Source organism: Struthio camelus, chromosome 21 (genome assembly GCF_040807025.1).
Source record: "Struthio camelus isolate bStrCam1 chromosome 21, bStrCam1.hap1, whole genome shotgun sequence".
Taxonomy (NCBI): domain Eukaryota; kingdom Metazoa; phylum Chordata; class Aves; order Struthioniformes; family Struthionidae; genus Struthio; species Struthio camelus.
The window spans coordinates 4031552-4051152 of record NC_090962.1 but is presented as its reverse complement, the minus strand read 5'-3'; the positions used below and the strand labels follow the sequence as shown (position 1 = coordinate 4051152).

At 40.9% G+C, this 19601-nt stretch overlaps 2 protein-coding genes across 8 annotated transcripts in view; both read right to left on the bottom strand.

Moving 5' to 3' along the window:
- The window catches only part of C1QTNF12 (C1q and TNF related 12), a 33663-nt gene extending 23490 nt beyond the window's left edge, over positions 1–10173 (bottom strand). The window contains exons 1-5 of one of the 6 annotated variants that reach the window (XM_068915627.1): positions 10034–10173; positions 9130–9198; positions 5150–7079; positions 4553–5046; positions 4188–4448 (exon numbers count right to left, since the gene is read on the bottom strand). In XM_068915627.1, coding sequence (XP_068771728.1) covers positions 4188–4358 — 171 coding nt within the window. In that variant the 5' untranslated portion in view covers positions 4359–4448; positions 4553–5046; positions 5150–7079; positions 9130–9198; positions 10034–10173. Of the gene's footprint in view, positions 1–4187; positions 4449–4552; positions 7080–9129; positions 9199–10033 lie in introns of all 6 variants that reach the window. The other 5 variants (XM_009671512.2, XM_068915628.1, XM_068915629.1 and 2 more) reach the window with 5 other exon arrangements.
- UBE2J2 (ubiquitin conjugating enzyme E2 J2) lies at positions 9224–18727 on the bottom strand. 2 transcript variants are annotated; one of them, XM_068915631.1, is made up of 7 exons: positions 18471–18727; positions 16514–16644; positions 16247–16287; positions 15203–15305; positions 14951–15089; positions 14388–14468; positions 9224–12594 (listed from the first exon to the last, which is right to left on the bottom strand). In XM_068915631.1, the coding sequence occupies exons 2-7, from the start codon at positions 16642–16644 to the stop codon at positions 12310–12312; spliced, it is 780 nt and encodes a 259-aa protein (XP_068771732.1). In that variant the 5' UTR covers positions 18471–18727; the 3' UTR covers positions 9224–12309. The 2 variants fall into 2 exon arrangements, with proteins under 2 accessions (XP_068771732.1, XP_068771733.1); XM_068915632.1 differs by lacking the exon at positions 18471–18727 and adding an exon at positions 17977–18328.
- Positions 18728–19601: the final 874 nt, after the last annotated feature.

Sequence of the window (19601 nt, the reverse complement as noted above, 5' to 3'; positions counted from 1 at the left end):
AGCATCTCACTAGCCTCCTTCAGGCGATGCCTAGCCCAGTGCTACTACTATTAACAAGCCCTAAGTGCGAAAATCATCTAGTCAGTTTTCAGTATCACTGATAAAATCCTATGCCAATCAGTTTAGGCAGAAATTGGAGAGCTCACAATAGGCTTACTCTGTGCTCAGAGGACACTTGCCCTCTGAGAAGGACAGAGGCGGAGAAGGAGACAAAGAGACAGAGAACACTACACCAAGCAAGAAGAATGCATTTCATACTGCACCTTACCTGAATGTGGGCACATAGCTAGATCCATAATACATACAACTTCTAGAAACAGTTTAGCTACAGTCATGTACAACTTTTAAATCCTTAAAAACAGATACAACTGAGATCAAGGAATTAGATTTTTCTCCATCTGGAAACATTAGTTAGCACAAAATATTGCCATCAGGCTAGGCACAAGGAAGCAGGCAAAAATTTTCAACATAGTTCAGGCATGCAACAAAGAACGCTGACTCTCATAGCTACTGCGTCAAATCCAACCCAGACAGGAATCAACTGGTAACTTCTGATCAGTCCTCACTGGACAAAACTATTACCATTGAGCCCTTATCGGTAATTAACATTTCACCTTCTTGCAAGACAAGCTTCCATGCCTGGAAAAAGAAAAGCAAGCCTGGCAAGTGGAAGCTGCAAATACTCAGCCACACCCAGTCAAAGAAAGAAGATTCTGTAGACAAAAACCTCTCTATCTAGTTATCCTCTGCTCTTAGCCCATCTGTGTCAGAGAAGAAAAATCTCATGTGCTCAGCAAGCACATCACATTGACAGCAACTCAAAGAGAAAGGTGATTAGCCTTTTTTTTTTTTTTTTAAAAGAGCTCTTACTATTTCCTTAGAAATATCAAGATTATCAGGATAATTGAGATTTCAGCTTCCCCACTTTAGATGGAGGTTTCACCACATGACTCATACGTTGTGAATGTTACAGGGGAGCTTTCTCAGCTCCTGAGCAAAAAGACCTCACAAGATAAATTTGCTCCAAAACGTTTTGGTTAATCACTGGAAAACAAACTTACCTTTTTAAGTAGTACAAATACAAATAAATACTCTCAACCAGTATTTCATTCCCTGCTCCTTCTGCTTTGACATACCTACCAGATGGCCACTGAGTCTTCCAAGGTAAATACAGCCTAAATTTTTATTGTTCAAGGCCAAAAAAAATTTTCTATTTTTCCTGTTATATATGCTAGAGAAATTAATTAGGGCACTGCTGTTGTTTCAGATTCCTGTGCAGGGCATCTTTTCACTAAAAAAAACTCCTCACAGAAGTACCTTCAAGACTCAAAGAGATCAGCCTTACGGAGAGGACTGCTTTCACCCTTGCTTCAGCTCAATGGGTTAAGTAAGGATAGCTCCATTATTACATAACTTTCTCTCCATACAAACAGGAGAGGAGAATTCAGAATCCATTATTCAGAAGAATCATGTTGTATTCAAAACAGTATAGAAAAATTATGTAGTTCTCTATACTGCTGTTGAATTTTACCTGTTCTACAACTGCCCAAAGGGATCAATTGCCTCTTCAAAGTGTATCAGCTACTGCTCACCATAAGATAGGAATTTAGGGGCAATTTACAAACCACTAATTTTTGGCTAGTCATCTTTCACCAGCATTTAAGCTGCTTTCTGTCAGCCAGTTGTTCTAAACCTAAAATGTGGGGCTCATCACTCCTCCTTGATGCCAACGCATGGGTGCAAGGCAGTATCCGTTTCTGTACTGCAAAGGGAAACAAGAATTCTTCTTTAAAACCTTTGAAAAGCCACCTGAAAGGTAAGCAAATTTGCAATAAACACACTCCTTTTAATTCAGGATTATTAAGACATTTAAATAGGAAAGCATCTGTTATCTAATCACATTGTAAACATGGATATTTACCTAATGGATGTTTATTCCTAAACACACCAAGCTACCCACATATGACAGTTGAACTTCGCTGTTGAATGCACACAGCATAGTAGTAAGAAACCCTCTCACCCAGACAACTGCACAGTAGTTGGGTAGAACCTTTCAATCCAGAGGCAAAAACACTGATTTCAGAAGTACTGGGTTTATATAGTACAGCTTTTAAAGCATTCTGTGATCCCAGGACCCACAGGCTTTAGTTCTTTAGAATCTCCCCCAGAGGTAAAAACACAAAGTTCATAGTTTGTTTGGCATGAATAACCTCAGCGATAAATTTAAAAATCCAAATCCTATTTGTTCTATGGCACTTAGTGAATGTAGATTGTTATGCCTTGCTGTAAGAGACAACCATAGTTAAACCCCAGAAAAGGTGGCAATTCATAAGTGCTGCCTTTACAGTATATGTAAAATAAACCCTTAGCTTGAGCAGGTGCAATATAAACACAAAATACAATACAGTCATCCATGACATTCAGAAGCAATACTTAACTAGAGCATGGACTTCAACCTTAGGGAGATTCCAAGGAGAAAAGTTAACATTGCAAAATTTGGAAGTGGGTATTGAGCTCCGAGTTCATGAGCATTTACATCAAAGATTTGGTTTGGTCCCATCTTTATTTTATAGAACTCATCTTCACTGAGCTCTCCAGCAATAAACAGCAGCCAAACCTTCACCATGGAAATTCTAAAGGAAAGTATTTCAACGCAGAAGCTGCAGCTTCCAAACAATGTCTGTTTTAACATACACCCACGAGCCTCCAAATGAGTATCTTCTGGCAATAATGTGCATATAACTATATCAGAATAAACCAGGATCAGTTTCTGCCTTGTTTTTGCAATCAAAATACATTATGGTACAATCTATTTCCCATCAAACCAAATTCCAAAATGGACTGCAACTCAGTTACACCAGATATGGGTCTGGCCCCTTATGCAAAAGAAGAATGAAGCAGAAGAAAGTGATTGAATCTGAGCACCTTAAGATTTAACAGGCATAAAATCTGTCCTGACAGAGCCCTTCAATAAATACAAAATTAGTTGAAGAAGCACTGCTTACAGTTCCCTAATGACCATTTTAAGTGCAGCAGCCAGGTTTTTAATACAGAAGACTGTTTCCCAGACTTGCCCAACCTTAACCAATTACTCTCACAACGGCTTTGAATAGGATATTTAGAATGTCAGCCCAATTGTTTTAACTCGCCCCTTCAGCCATGGCCCAATTTTTGACAGGTTTGTTCCTGTATTGCTATAGTGACTGCCATCCCTAATGCTTGTGATCAAAGTCGTGTTTTAGAGGTCATCTCCATTTGAAACAAGGGACATTTTTGTGCGAGTGGGAGAGACAGAAAAGGGGGATGTGCGTTAGTGAAGACTCCCTCCTTTCTCAATGTTGCAGTCTCCCTTTCATTTCATTCGGCTCCTAATCCTAGGACCTGCTTTTAATTCCCTAACCCTCTCTCCTACTCCCAAATACCCTATGTGAATTTTCATCTTAAAAGATCCTGGGGACTCTGATCCATTGATTGGAAATTTTTGCAGCCTTCAGCCAGGAGTGGTTCTCCCCCTTAACCAGAAGGATCCTGTCCTGCAGAATTCACTCACTATGCCTAGCAACTTAGCAGTAGCAGACATTAAATTATCATACACACAATCTTACACTTGCCACTTATGCACTCTTAGCCCCATCCTAAATCCATTCCTGCAAGAGCCTTGCAGGCACTTGATGCCTCCTTAAAGGGATCATCCAACTACATGAAGATTTTTCAACCACTATCCAGCCTCAGTGGTAGAAGGTGCAGCACAGAGAAAGCTCAGCTAAGCTCAGGTGTTTATAATGTAGTGTTTGCATAAGCCAGTTTTGACATAATGTTTCAAAGATCCAAGATTTCACATGCAATAAATTCACTAATATTCAGTTATTTTGCAAGTGAACAGTTGTCTTTGAACAAGGATAATTCAAACACTAGGACTCCCAAATGCCTTTATACTTAATCAGCTACAATGGAACTGGAACTTCAGTCATACATATTGTAAAACAAATCATCATAAATTGCAGTACTCCAGTCATTTCTTCAATAAGCTAAAAAATAATTCATGCCAAGGCAAAAGAGAGAACATTCTTTAAAAACAAAAAGAATTTGGCAAGAATCATTTGCTTGAATCAAAGAAAAAAGGAGTCAGCATTACATTACAGCCAGAAATGAGTTCCACTAAGCACTGACAACACATAAGCACCTACCTTGGGATGCCCATGCAGTTCTTCACTGTTTGACAGAGTAATATTGAAAGGCTCTGTATACTGATTAGGTTCTTTCTTCGTCTTTCTCTCTCTCTTTGCTGCCATCACTCTGAAGAGGCAAAGCTGCTGACAAAGTAAAGTTGCCACCAATACCCAGATGTACCCCTTCATTTTGAAAAGGGAGGGGCCAAGTCAGGAAGGGCACTCTCCAAGTGCAAAAAACTTCCACCACCAATAACAGGAATAGACACAAACTTCTCTCTAAAAGAATAAAAGAAAGGGTTAAATCTATTAACGATGATCCACTGGGCTATGCAACGTCAAATGAGCAGCATGTGCAAATATGCTGGTTGCTGGAGAAATACCTGTTCAAGCAGGACACATTGAAACGGTATAGATCAACTCGTTTAAAAAACCTGACTCACTTGAAGAAAAGGTAAGTCCACTCAGCCCTTTGAAGTCTGCATAAATACAAGAGGCCCTGGAAAGTCCTGCCACCTACCTTGAGGTGCCCCCGCACACACACACACACCTTGACCAATAGGTCTTTAGACTCAATTAAAATGCACACAACTACGAAACCTAGAGAAGTCAAACGGCTCAGGGCAACAGTTGCTCAGGCCACAGTTGACAACACAAACCCATTAGGGGGGTTGTTAGGTTATTCCTCTTCAACGGAAGATTTAACCTTCTGTAAGTTAGTGTGTTGTATCCAGTTCAAAGCAGGGTTGAATAGGCTCCATCCATCCTTGCTTCAAGGATACCTCCCCTTCCTCAGTGACAAGTTCCCATCTTTTCCTTCCAAGATGCCAGGGAACCGTAACCCAAGGTTGCTACAGCTGTTGCTCTTCTGAAGGGGCTGGAAACATTAAGAATTCAGCCAAGTGCTCAGTCTTCTAAGAAGTGAATTGATTTCTCACATACGATAAAAGTTAAAACAGGCAAAGAATCTGAGGATGTACCTAAGTCCATTAAGAGCAGAAAAAGTTTTCCCAAGTCTAGTTTCTCTCCCTCTCTGGCTCAGTTTATCTTCCCTTTTCTTTAAGGAGATGATGAGCAGGAAATCCCTGTGCCGCAAACAGCTGTCAGGATGTAGAGTCTTGTATTTTTTTCATCCTCATTTTCCTTCACATCAGGAAAAATTTCAGGTACCTCCAAGTGTAGATCACCTCTGATACTTCTCGTTGCTCCTTTCCCCAGCTGCAGGCTGGCAAAACCCTCCTCAGCCTTTGCTTTACCTCAGCAAATAAGTACTTCTTTCCTGAAAGAGTTTCCATCAACTTGAAGGGGGGGGGGGGAGGGAAGAGGAGGAGGAGGAGGGATCACATTCTAATGAGCTGTCAAGCCTATTCTCTTCACATTCCTATTAGACTCACTGATAAGTGGAGCTGGCCAGTGTGCCAGGCAGATTTAAATCAATACACATTCCCTGCTCCCTCCCCTCAGTTCTATTCTGTACCTCCCCTTCATTATCTCAGAGAAATCATCATTTTTCTGGGAAGTCTGCAAAACTGTACATGAACGTGTGGTAGTGCTAGAAATATGTGGCTTGGAATACGCACTCAGCATCATAACATACATCCATACCTCAAAACTGTTGTTTTATACTCTAGTTAGCTCTGTTCCATGCAACATTTTCCCCTAGCTCTCATTAGAGGCTCAGTGGGGCTTTTTGACTTTTTTTATTGGGGGGGAGGGACAACTGGTTATTAAAAACAACAGAAAACATGTTACGCTCTCCTACAAATGTTCCATAAAGATTTTAAAGTACTTGGACACAGGCAGCTAATCTTTGCTAGTTCCCACAGCCTAGAACAAATATTCCTCCTATTCTTTCTACAAATAGGGAAAGTGAGGCACAAAACAATCATTTGAGGTTGTACCATGAGACTGTTCAAATTATGTCGTCTTCAAATTGTCATTACTCTTGAAGTCTCCAATTCAGTCAGCAAGCAACAGGCTTGCTCTCTTAATTATATCCTTTCCATGCCTTCTATAATCCAAGTAAAAAAGCCAGCACACCTCTTCAGTAGACTTTAAAGGCAGGCAGGGTGGATCAGGATCGTTACCCCCACTATCTTTGTTATCTCAGTCTCAGGAAAACTGAGACAGGAATAATCCAAGCACAAAAATCAAAAATTCTTAAGTCAACAGAAGAATAAACATTTTAAAACACATTATTAAAGGCAGAGAGAAATCCCTTTGGGAAGGGGAAGAGACTGAGAGGATGAAGGGAAGTCAGAGAGAAGTTAAATAGTTAACAGCATATCCCCCCTCCCCGAACTAGCTCACATTCCATCAAAACTACGTGGCAGACTTTATTTGTTAATAATATTTAACTTTCTTTGGCGCCTTCTCATACTTAAGCCTCTTTTTCAGGTTAGCTGTAGACAAGCCATGAATTTGTAAAAGTGCACTTGATGACACATTAATAGGACAATCTGTCATATTGCAGCTAAACAGCCTGACAGATCCACACACCATGGCAAGAAATGACATTCAAGGCTGGAATGGGGCAATTGCTTTTTTTGGTCTGCTGGTGCAGGCTGCCCCTGTCTGCTTGCAACATCCTCCTTTTCATCCCAAGAGACAAAGGTCAAGGCTATGGTATCCTCAGGTCTGGGGGAAAATGAATCCTATCTACATTTGCAAGCACAAGGCAAAAGTTGGCTTGGTGGTCCACCAGGATAAACTGACTGTAGCTAACTCCACACTGTATACGTTTCTCTGTGTTGGCCTGAAATAACTGCATCAGCACAGTTGTTACATCTCCCCTGACCTCCAAATCCGCATGTGTATTATCTGCAGAAACTCGCCTATGTTGCTGCTGCTGTTCTCACAGCCCAGTTGCAGCAGTTCCAAAGCACTTGAATCTTGTCAATTCATAAATACCTGGAAGAGCATTCAAAAATCCTTTGTAAAAATCAGAAATAAGCTGATAGTGTGTTTAATAGTGATGAAACTCAAGAATCTCAAAGCGACTGAAAATGCAAGCAGCTTGCTCTCTCTGAGCAGCACCATTAGAGCAAAAACTGGAATAGCCACTAAAGTACTCCTATTATATAGACTCCTTAGCTGCAATTCCAATGTTAATCTGCTATTAGCCCAAACTGTTGACTGGACTAATAAACAAGGCTGGTAGAAGAACAAACCTAAAGACAACAGCAGACAAAAGAGCAGCTTGGGTAAGAAAGACCAAGAGATCAAGGTCACTTCAGCTGCCATCCACAGAGTACTCCAGCACAGCTGACTGTATCCCATGCTTCAAAGAAACTTTTCATTTAGATCCTTTACACATTCCTAAGCAAACACATTTATAGTCCCAGCCATCTAGCTGCCCTTCACCCAAGACCTAGGTGGTATTATTATGCCATCTTGTGGCAAATCTAGAGAAACAATGAGTCACTTTCCAAGACAAAATTCACTCTTGTCTTGCAGCTTGCTCTTCAGTGTGACCAAGGTTTGAAATAGGAACCCTAATAAGGGGAGTCAAGTCATCCTCAGTCATTTTGGAAAGGAATTCCAGAAAATACTTCTTAATTACTTGAGATATGAGTGCTTTGAGTTCATTTTCAATTAGCGAGGGGGACGGTATGTAAGAGCAAGAGAGTGATCACAAGCCGGTTATTTTTCCGCTGAAAAAATGATTTTTCTACTTTAGAAAGTAAGGTCTGGTCTTTAGTGAGCTTTTTTACTACTCATTTGTCTTTCTGTTACTGGGTTGCACCGTAAGCTATTAATAGCAACAAATTACCACCAGAAATTTATTTAGAGACATATTCAGAAAAACCTTTTCAAGCACAGAGCTTAAGGTAATAATTCTGCTTTCCAGTTATGAGTTTGCTCTTCTGAAAAACATAGAGCTTGTCACTTCCTGATTGCTTACACATTTAAAGCAAGTTGGGGAATCCATGAGATGGGTTAGAAGCATCTTATTTCTTTGACTTTCTGCATATGTGAAGTTCCTCATAATATTTAGTTAGATATTTACTATCATAACTCTCAAATGACCAGTTTCAAAACCAAGCACATTCCCAAACACAAAAGGAATTTCTTCCTACAGAATTTGTCTAACATACGGGCAAAACAATGCCTGTCCTCATAGCAAGACTTGCATCCTGGATGACTATGTTGGTCCTGAACATAGTAGCATGGCTATTCTCATCTGAATAGTTCCACAGTTCCATCTGTTTAACTAACAAAAGCACTGAAAGGCTCTGGACCCTGAACCAGGTCAGTTGATGCAATTAAAAGCACTTTTGTCAGTCTAAACAACAGTTCAAAAGAACTCCAGACACAAGTACTGTTTTGGATAAGGAAAAAAAAAAATAGAAATAACGTTATCAAGGAAAATGCATCATTTCGTAAGACACATTAGAATGCAATTGGGCTCTGACAGATGTCAATAAAAACAACTTTTCACTAAATTACAAAGAAATTGCTATTACAAACAACTAACTACCTTTTGGATCCATGCAGGCATTTGGAATGCCAGAGTAAAATCAAGTTCTACAGATCAAAATTAAGGTCAGCCTGAGTAACAAACTACGTGCATACGGCTTTCAGCAGAACTGAAAGGTGGAAAAAAGTTGTCCAGATACAAGGGAATAGAAGCAGAATGAAGTACGCTCAAACTAAGAAACCAAACTAATTCTTTCTTCAGAGAAATCCTAACTGTTGGGGAGAACAGAAGAACAGCATCTTCTTAAGGTGCAGCTCCTACATGCCTCAGAGTAGCTACTGAAAAAAGATACCTGTGCTTAGACACTGCATTTCAATAACAGCTGTGACATTATGTCACCACAGAACCAGTATTTATCAACAGAGGAACTGAGTTAATATACTGAAGTTCTGAAATAACTTCTTGTACGTGTTTCACTACGGATGGAAGAGGTACCAAAAACTAACTTGAAGGAAAAAAATCTGGAGTTGGTGGACATACAGTTTTACCATATTTTTTGTTTTCTAGTCCAGATATATCCAGTTAAGACTTCTTTCCAATGATCCCCTTCTGAAAAAGAGTCCCATAGAAAGTGTGAATTTTAATATGAATGTTTATTATGAACAAAACTTTACAATGCAGTCATTTCTACTCCTCAGTACATGCTAAGTGTCGTAACTTCTGTGACTTTGAAATCTTGGGGCGGGGAGGGGGAAGTTATGACTACACACAAATCCAAGATTTTTAAAATCAAGAGATTTTTAAAGGCTACCACCGAGAAGTCTCACGATTCAAGTCAAAAAACTTCCCTACCATCTGTGTATGCCAATCCTACATAAAATCTATGAAGCTGCAGCATGAAAGTGAAGGATCAGACACTTGTTCTAGCATCATACATGAAAGGACAGATTTTAGTTTTAATATATTAAGTAATGTACTGCTTCAGGGCACAATAACATTTTTGTGTGGCAAAGAACGGTTTGTTTCATCTACTGGCTTTGGTAACAAAAAGATCAGATACTGCATACTGTTAATAAAAGCCTTTTTCAAAAATTAGTACAACCTACACAGGAGTAAATAAATCTTCTGTTACCAAAGGCAAGGAGTAAAGACATATATGAAAGTCTTGAAAGCGAGAGTGCAAGGGTTCAGCCATCTGTTCTTTCTAACTTTTCACAAATGGCACCTGAAATGACAGTCAAGTCTTTCTCTGAATCCTGGGTACTGAAGAGAAACTGTTTTTGGAAGATACGTTCCCAAAAAAATTAAAAAAAAAAGTGGCATTTACTACAAGCAAGAGACCCACTTTCAGATGCCTAGGGGTAGCTTAAGGCCAACTTCTTGTCACATAATAAAATGCCTTTTATAAGAAATCAACATCTTCTGATTTTACTAGTTCTTTTACCTTGGTTAGTTACATTTCACAAAAGATATGAATACACCATGCCCAAGGTCTCCTTGCCTTTGTCTTCATTTACGTGGGTAAAAACTTCCATGAGGAGACAAACATAGATAACTACTTGTAAACTTCTATCTGTAGGCAATGATAGAAAAAGGCATTGTGAGAACACAAACATGTTTGAAAGATTCTAAGCTCTATAAGGCATAGCAGCCCCAGCTACAGGCTTATATGCTTTGAAGAAGAAAAATAAATAAATATATCAGTCTTACAAGCCATCTTGAAAATTCTATCACTCCAGGAAAGACATGACATTCCCCTTTCCCTCCCATGCATCCCCAGACTGACAGAACATAACTGTTTTTGGACACAGATACAACTGGTGCTTCTCTTAAGAGAGTTGCTTGAGCACATACAAGAGGCAAATTAAAGAGCAATTATAAATAAGATTAGATCAAAACCACAAAATCAAAAAGCCAAAATTTATACATTTTAAAATACAGACTTTTCCACATTCTGCCTCCATGCATCCCATTTCCTTCTTCCCTTCCTTACCTCAGTAAGATCTGCCTTAAGATTTCTTTAGTATAGGGCTGTTCCATTAGCTTTGATAATTCCTACCTATTGCAGAGAATTGGTCACAATATTTATTTATTGAGGCTCTAAGCTACATGGCTCATGGGTTTACCACAGGGTTTTTTTTCCTTACAATTCAAGATACCAAGGAGAAGCAGAGCAATGAAGCAAATCTGAAAGGGAAAATAAAACAGCTTCAAAAAATTTCTTAAATACATGAGGTAATATTTATTGGGCTCTTCACAACATTTAACAAAGAATATGCAGTTAGAGGCAGAGCTTTTTACCCTGCTACCACCTTTTACAGTTTGTTAGATCATTAACAGTGAGGGCATTCTTCCCCAGACGACTAGACATCACTGTTAATTATGAAAGGCACAGTAAGTTTGCCTCTGATAAGTCAAAGCATTTGGATAAAACTAAGCGGGGGGGAGGGGGGGAACTGAGTTGGAAAAGTAACTTCAGACTGTCAAACTGCACTAGGTTTCTTAGTGTTTATCCACAATCACGTAACCTCAGGAACAAACACTGACATTTCAGTCATCCATCATCTGAAGGGGAACAGAGAGAAACTTAATTTAGAAGCCAAAAGCTTCTGGGAAGTCAGGCAAAATAGAAAGAGTTGTTTTTTGTTTTTTTTAAACAGTTTACCCAAATTTTCAAGCAAAGTAAGCAATACTAATTCTAAGCAGTTCACTTCAGCTAGTGGCACTTCAGATGAATTCAGCTGATTTTGAAGAATCTGGTTCGGTATTCTGCCACATTTGTCTTTTTAGCTCCACAAAGGCTACTGTATTTTCATTTACTAAAGCCCAAGAAATCCAGAGAAGTTTCTTCCGAAAATATAATTAACTTTTCATTGTTCTGTGCAGATTTATTATTTTTAAACAGTGGCACCTTGTGTTCAAAATAAAGTATTACAGTTTTAAAATATAACATTTCCCAAAATGGAAATATGTAACTAAGTGAACAAATCCAAAACAATATTAAGTATCAGTATCCCCACTAAGACTGATTCAAATATCTTTTCCGGCTAATTGTTTCCTAAAGGACGACAACTGCACTTCTTGTAGCCCAAATAAAACCTTCTTAAATTATATTGTGACAATTTAGACAACACATTTAACACACATGGTGTTACTTTCCCACTGATCTAATCACTACTGACTAGATATGCAATGACGTTCATTCTATTTTATAAAAGAAATCAGCTATCTTCTGTAGCATCAATGCTCACATTAACCAGACCCTCACTAAGTCTCCACTTTACTCATTTCAAACCTTGTACAGACTCTTTGCTAATGAAACTAAAATATGATATGCATCAAGTGTGAAATTTTAAAAATTGTTCAATCTAGTAAAAAGCCTTATTTGCTTAAGATTTTCAAATTTCAAATAACAGAACAGAGAAATGCTATAAAAATCAAAGCATTAGTAATGCTAGCTTCTCATCAATAATGCTTTGACTTGTTCGTGAGCCACTACTGAACAGTAGCAAGGACAACAGGATCTGTGAGCAGAACATCTTTTAGTTTTCCGACTAACTGAGCCTACTCCACTTTCCAAACTTAACCCATGAGCCAACCAATGTTTTACTTGCAACTTGGTAGTACAAATATTTATCCCAGTACCAAAGTCAGATGCCCAAAGAGTCCCACTTATTCTGCAACTATCACTATTTTGGTCTTGAATTTCTGTTATACTCCTCATTCTTGTGCTATGCTTCTCAGTACATACTTGACTGTGTAGGCAAAGGCTGCAAAACCAACTATAACAAACAAGTTCGCCAAAGCTCCTCCTAAGAGTCCATGGTTACGATTGGCCTGTTGGAGACCTGGATGATTGGCAGGTGCCAATTGTACATGCCCATTAAGAAGGGGAATTCCATTTTGACCGTAGTGTGCTTCCCCATCCGGAACAACATCAGGTAAAGGAAGGGATGGAGGTCTGTTACTGAGGTCTTCTTGTGCTTTCTGTTTTTGTTTAATCTCCTGAGAAGAAGAAAAACAAAAAAGAGAGAAAAAAAAAGAAGGAATACCTGGAAGTGAAAGTGGTGAAGCTTTTGGGTGTTTAGAAAAGATCTTAGAACAAAAAACTCTTATGCAGCTTTAGAAAAAGGATTATGGCATACTTTCTTTATACTGTGAGTCTTTAGACTAAATTAACTGCATTATATACATATTTGCACAGTCTCCTCAACTTCTTCCCAAGTCACCTACTTCAGTAACTGACACTAACAGTCATTTGGACAAGGTACATTCACTGAGACGGTTTTTTTCAGAAATGATAATTTCTTGGAGCAAAAATCTTGCATGTCCACCTTGTTTCGAAGGCAAGACATTCAAAATCTTAAAAAACAAATCCTAGAAGTATTGTATGTTAAAAATCTGCTTGTATTTGGAACATCACAGCAGTATTAATTACTGACACATAAGAAAAGCTTCAAAGTTCCCAAATGACTTAGTTACTAGGAAGACAGTAGCGAAGAGAACATACTTCTGAGTGAGGAAAAAAAGAAATTGAGATAAACCTTTTCTTTTCCCAGAAGGCTTTCCCAAAAGCAGAGAAGGTGGCGATTTGTGAATAACTTTGCAAAGGATAACATATAAATCAAGCACGCACAACTGCTGAGAAAGGCCTCTTCTGTTTGTAGGCAATGCTTATTTCACTAGCTGCCCTTACATCTTTATCATCTCAGGTATCCAGCCAAACCACACATTTCTCCTGCTTAAGACGACAGCTGGGAGAAAAAAAAAAAAGGCATCCTCTACACCTTTTTCCTCTCCTTCTATGGTATATATTCCTTGGGCGATAATTAAGACCGGCAATTTGGTGGAATTTGTACAACCTAAAACATTTTGTCTGACACAAATTTTGTACCTAAAACTCCAAATTACTAACGAGCATCTGCATTATTATATTCCAACTCTGAACGGAGTTATGAAACAGCCTGCAACAAAAACTGTTCCCATTCATATGGTATCCAGAAAATTAACTTGCAAAGGCTCTGCAATAGGCCGACTGTTCCCATTCATACGGTATCCAGAAAATTAACTTGCAAAGGCTCTGCAACAGGCTGAAAGAACTGAATTCCCTCATTATCCAGTTATAGAGAAAAGAACCATCTCAGGACAGGAGAACACCAAGAAGCATCCTTCATTCATATCAGATGAGACCTTTTAGAATCAGCCACTCTCAGTGGAATCTGGCTACAGAATCCCAGAGGTCTGACTGAAGAAAGGTCTAAGTTTTTTAATTTTTTCCTTATACTTAAATTGTTTGTGCAACTCTTGCTCCAAAGGAAGGGCAACTGTTTTCAGGAACTGCATCAAGCAAATTTCCCTATCATTCAGTTATTACCTATGCTTGAAGATATAAACTCTACATCAGAATACCTACAAGGTTAGTGTTGTGCAAGAAAATTATATATCCTGAAAAGATGTCATTAATCCTCAGAAGTTAAGCAGGAAGATCACAAAGCTCTCTGGTCTTAAAGAAATATTAAACACCTTCTCTGGTACCAAGGGATCAAATCCAGATATACAGAGATAAGTGCTACCCAAACTCAAGCAAACAGAGTATATAGTTCTAGAGTTCTAAAGCAATCGCATTTCATGATTCACGTTTTTGATTCTTACACAATGCAAAAGCGCATTTAAAGGGCTTCCAAGGTTGACAAAAACAGCTAGCGTCTTGGAAAAACCCTAACCAATTAGCGTACAAATCTACACAGACAAGTTGAAAAACTACAGAAGACAATTATTGCATGGATGAACTCCCTTACCTCCACCACTTCAGGGAAGAGTTCACAGAAGACTTTATCTTTTAAATTAAATGCTAAGCTTTGTGCAGCAAGCTGTCTTTTCTGTGAAGGCAAAAAGAACAGAGGCATATAAATGAAGTTAATATGCTTTAATTCAGCATCTGGTTACTTCCCGTAAGAATGGTGCAAACGGCTAGCCAAATAATTTCTAACTTTTACAACAAATTCATATTTATGAATACTGACATTCCTAAAACCAACTTGTGTTCTCCACTCTTCTTACGTGGTTTGTGTTCTGTACCTGTGTGCCTGCTCAGTAGACACTCTGCGGGAAGGGAAAGGAGGAGAAAGTCCTAACAATGTTGTTTACTAGACAAGATTATAAGTTTTCTAAGAAACCCTCCCTATCCCCACGCTACCTAAAACTGACTTGATTCATCTGCCCATTGCCTCTGTCTGTGAATAATGACATATTCATCTCCGAGATATTTAAATGCTGGCTGTTAGGTCTTTGTTCTAACATCGAGGTCACATCCAACCCTTCCTGAGCTGACAAAAGGTATATAACATAGTCTGGAGCTTACTGTGAACTCTGAGGTCTCTATGCTGCCCAGTGTGGGGCCCTTTTCCACCATAAAACTAAGAAGGCCCGTCAAGATCGTTGAGACTGACCAAGCTGGATTCCATGTATCAGGGTGGAAATCAGTGATTGAAAGACACAACCTTCAAAAACAGAAGACAGGCAGGGTGTTTTATTTTTGCTACTGAAAGGATTACACATATTATATATTGCTAAAGTGGTGTTAATTGATTAAGTGTTAGAAGAAAATCCTTACCTTGTATTACACTTAAACCTTCCATTAGGAGTAATCATATAAATACTAGGAGGTTTAAAAGGAAATTCTCTGGGGAATATTAGTTTCCCATGATAATAGCCACCTGCATTACATAAAGAGATGAATTACTTATTTTGCATGAAGATGAAGTCCTAAGCTACTCATAAACTGGGCCAAATAAGACTTCTTTCCCTTTCCCTCTCACACTAAAGAGATCAAACTCAACATCTTGTGCCTCTAAACTACAGAAATGATGATCCACACCTGCAGTAGATTCACTTTGGAGGCATTGTTCTATCACATGCATACAAATAATATACAAATAATATTTCTAGTTGTCAAGTTCAAAATGCATTTAAAGAAAACTTGTCACAGTGTATTTAAGCCTTATAGCAAAATGAACAGGTTGGTTTTCCACACACACGGCTAAGCAGAAATAAAGCCCCATGAAGAATCTGATTTTGAAAAGAATCTTATGGGAGACTTCAGAAGACGACATAAAATATGGGGCTAGAGCAAATTAATATGGCTTTTCCTTTCCTCTTTTTCTGTAAACAAATTAATAAAGAGGATATAGGTCACAGTTCAGTGAGAGCATTTATATGGTAAGCTACACAGCATACTGAAAAAAAAAAAAAACCTAAGGAATAAAACCCAATGAAATGGGTTTTTCTGAAGTGATCTTTGGCTGTTGCATGCTATGCAAAGTGAATTATCTGCTCCAGGACCTTTAGCAGTTACTTAACAGAGAGTTATCTTTCTTCAATGCTTAAGAGCACCAAGGTACAAAAAAGAAATTTAACCTAAATGTGGTTTTCTTAAAATCCTTGATAACTTAGAAAAAATCATTAATGGGCAATGGTATCACTATCTCTTTTCAACAACCTCTTTATCACACAAATCACAAACAGCATGGAAATTGCACTAGAAGTTTTTAGAGCTGCTTATAGTAGTTAAATTTTGCCCAAACAGCCATGCAATTTCTCAGACATGCAAACGAGAACATAAAGTACATGCATGTTTTTGCTACACGCTACTTTTTACCTTCATATGGAGTCATTTCAGGTCCCCGTACAACATAGTGCCTAAAAAACAAAAAAGAAAATTTAAATGTTATGAAAGCCAGCACACAATCAGTCATCAATTTCCCTAGAAAAAAGAAGATTGATATCACTTCAGCAAAGCAGTTTCCTACGCCACCTCCCAAAAGCAAGTTCCCATACAAGCTGTAGGAGTGAGGGAGTCGGACTTGATGACCTGGAAAATCTCGTTGTCTCCACAAGCGTGTGAACAATTCATTCTAATTCTTACCATTCAAGAATGTTAGATGGGAGGGGTTCTGCACAGATATAAGGCACTGGATCTTTCTTAATTCGAAGGTAGTCTTGTTTAAGTCTCTGCGTAGCTGTCGTCGGTGCTCTCTTATTACTGTTGCTGCTCATCTAGTTTTTCAAAAACATACATAAGTATATATAATCTCAAAATAATCTCTTAACAGATGCACAGTTACTATGCTTCATTGAACACAGCTCTAGATTTTGCAAAATCTACTGAACAGAGCATTTTTTAAAATATAAATAAAAGTGCCGTAACTTTCAAGTAACAAGAACCATGCACAATTTTAACCAACATACTCCCAAGAAACTTTGTATATAGTCAAAACATGAAAATATACAGCAGTTTTCCAAAAGGAATAAGCGCTGCATTGAAATGCTGTCATAAAAATAAGCTGCACTGTAGAACCAACTTGAACTCTTAATAACCTGTCCTGTGTTTAGGCTGAACACACATCACTACAATGCTGCTGGGCTACCGTCCTTTAGAGCACAATTCATTTCGCCATTCAGTTAGAATAGCTATTATGAAATTTCATCACAATTTAAATCCATTTGCTGTTTTTACCACTTCCAGTTACTTAAAAGAAAACAAAAACTTATTTCTGACTTTGTGGTGAATGATTTTAAGTTTAATCTGCTGCCTGCTTAGGAGTCGGTTCAACTTAGAGAAGGGAACACCTGAGCCAGATCTGAGCTCTTTTTTAACCAAGAGCGAAGAAAGGAAGTTCCATGATCCTTACAAGACAAAGCATTATGCCTTACAATGCATTTACAAAATACATACCAATTAATAACTTTCATTTAACTCACTTTCCTTTAGCGAAATCTAGCAAGGAATTGTGGCTCACACTCAGTGAATCAAAAAAGAACTAAAAGGAAATACTTACAAACAGCTTGCCTAAAGAGGTAAGACTATGCTCAAGTATGTGATAGCAGCATCTGACACTAAAACTACGTTAAATGCCTCTGAATAATCTTTTTAGTCTTTCACTTCAACCAGACGGTCAAGTACAACTTTTTGAAAAGCTGTATTTATACCACTACAGTTAGTTATCTGTGGTCAAATGTTCAAACTGAACACGTTTAACCTGACTTCTGCTGAAAATATTATTAATCATCATTTGAAACATGCAGCATTTTTCCTGAAGACAGTCATATACGTTGTTAAGTCTCTTCTGGAAACCTGAAAATTAAAAGGGACTCTTTTTAAAGCAGTCAGCTTCGACTTTAAAAACGGATCAAGTCATGCTTTTAAATTATTTGCTCTGAAGTCTCACCCAGGAGTCCCTCACAAGGGACTGCAAAAATATACTTCTGTCCTCTACAGTATTATATATAGTCACAGAGGTCCTGACAGCCCTCAAAAACCTTATCTAAAATAACATTTGTTTCTTGAACTCAAAGAACAAGTTAAACGAAACCCTTGACAAAAGCTACCTGAGCACCCAGGGCCTTCCCGCTTCAGGTCAGGTCACCAGAGCCAGAACAAGCCGGGCCCTGCCCCCGGCCTGGCAGCGGCGATGGCAGCGCTAAAGCAAGGGCGCGCCACAGCCCCCAGCCCCCAGCCGCGGGGAAGGGCCCCGGGGCAGGCGGCCGCGCAGCAGGCCTCAGGCAGCCGGCGCCTCCTTCCGCGCAGAAGGGCGATGCCGGCCCAGCCGGCGGCTGCTCGCTGCCCGAGCAGCGGGTGAAGGAAGCGGAGAAGGAGCAGGAGGACGACAAGGCAGCCCACGGCCCTCCCTCGGCGCCCTTCCGACGGCGGCCGGCCTGCGGGGGCCGCCGCAGCGCCCGGCCGGCGCCCAGGGAGGAAGGAGCCCAGGGACACAACCAGCCCAGCCCAGCCCCGCCGCTGCCCGACCTCCCCCACGGGCTGGGCTGGGCTCGGCTGGGCTCGGCGCGGCCCAGGCCCCGGCCCCGGCCCCGGCCCCGCTCACCTCTCCCCGCTAGAACAGGTCCCTCCGCCGCCGGGACGCCCCGCCTGCCCGGAGCCGCAGCCGGAGGCCGAACGAGCGCCGCAGGGCAGGGCAGGGCAGGGCAGGTGAGCCGAGCCGAGCCGAGCCGGGCCGCGACCCCCCGCCACCTCCCCGCTGCGGCGCGACCGCGGCTCCCAGCCAAGATGGCGGCCCGGCGAGGCGGGGCCAGGGCAGCACCGGCCTCTCCTTCCGGTAGGGAGCGACCCCGCTTCCGGGGCAAGGAAGGGGGGGGGGGGGCACGTGCCGTTCAGCTGACTTCCGCCGGCGCGGCAGCGCCCCGCCCCCGCGCTGCGGCGGCCCAGGGGCGGGGCGGGGCGGGCGCGGCGCCGAGGCGGCGGCGCTTGCGCAGTGCAGGCCGCAGGGGCCCGGTGGCCGGAGGCTGGCGCAGGCCGCGGCTGGGGGCAGGGCGCGAGCTGGCAGGCGGCCTGCGGGTGGACCCGCCGCGGCACCGAGGGTGCTGCGCTGCGGTGAGGCTGCTTCCGAGGCCGGCGCGATGCGGAGCGGGCCGCGCGGGCGGAAAGGCGGCTGCGGACGGCCGTACGGACACGGCAGACCAGGGACCGCCGGGAGCAGCCTGTAACCGTGACGGAGGAAGCGTCTTGCGTGTCCTGACGCCGCGTCCGGCCCTGACGCGGCTTTGTAGAAACACAGACAGTTATACTGGGAAAGGACCTCAGGGTTGTCTAATCTTTCCTCTCACAAAAAACTAATTTTACAGGGTTTGTTTCCCGCTAGATGCGTCCTGAATCTTTTCTTCGACTCCCCAGGGGTTTGTCACAAAATGGACAAATGCGAACGCACTCTCCGTCATTGAGTGCGCAAGGGTTGTCGATACTGCTGTCGCAAGATCTCAGTAATGGCCCCGTAACGATACACTAAAGCATTTGGTGCCACGCGTGCGTATTTGTTGCGTCGATGTTATTTTAGAGGAGTACAGCAAATTATTCCCTCATAAGTTAGGAAGCTGAACGTCATAAAGAGTGAATAGGTGTTCTGTCTTCCTTAAGTTAAGAGAGCCTATCCCAGATCGTGTGTTGAGACGACAACGTGCAAAACCCTGCTCCACCGAAATGAGCGCAAAGCTCTCCTACG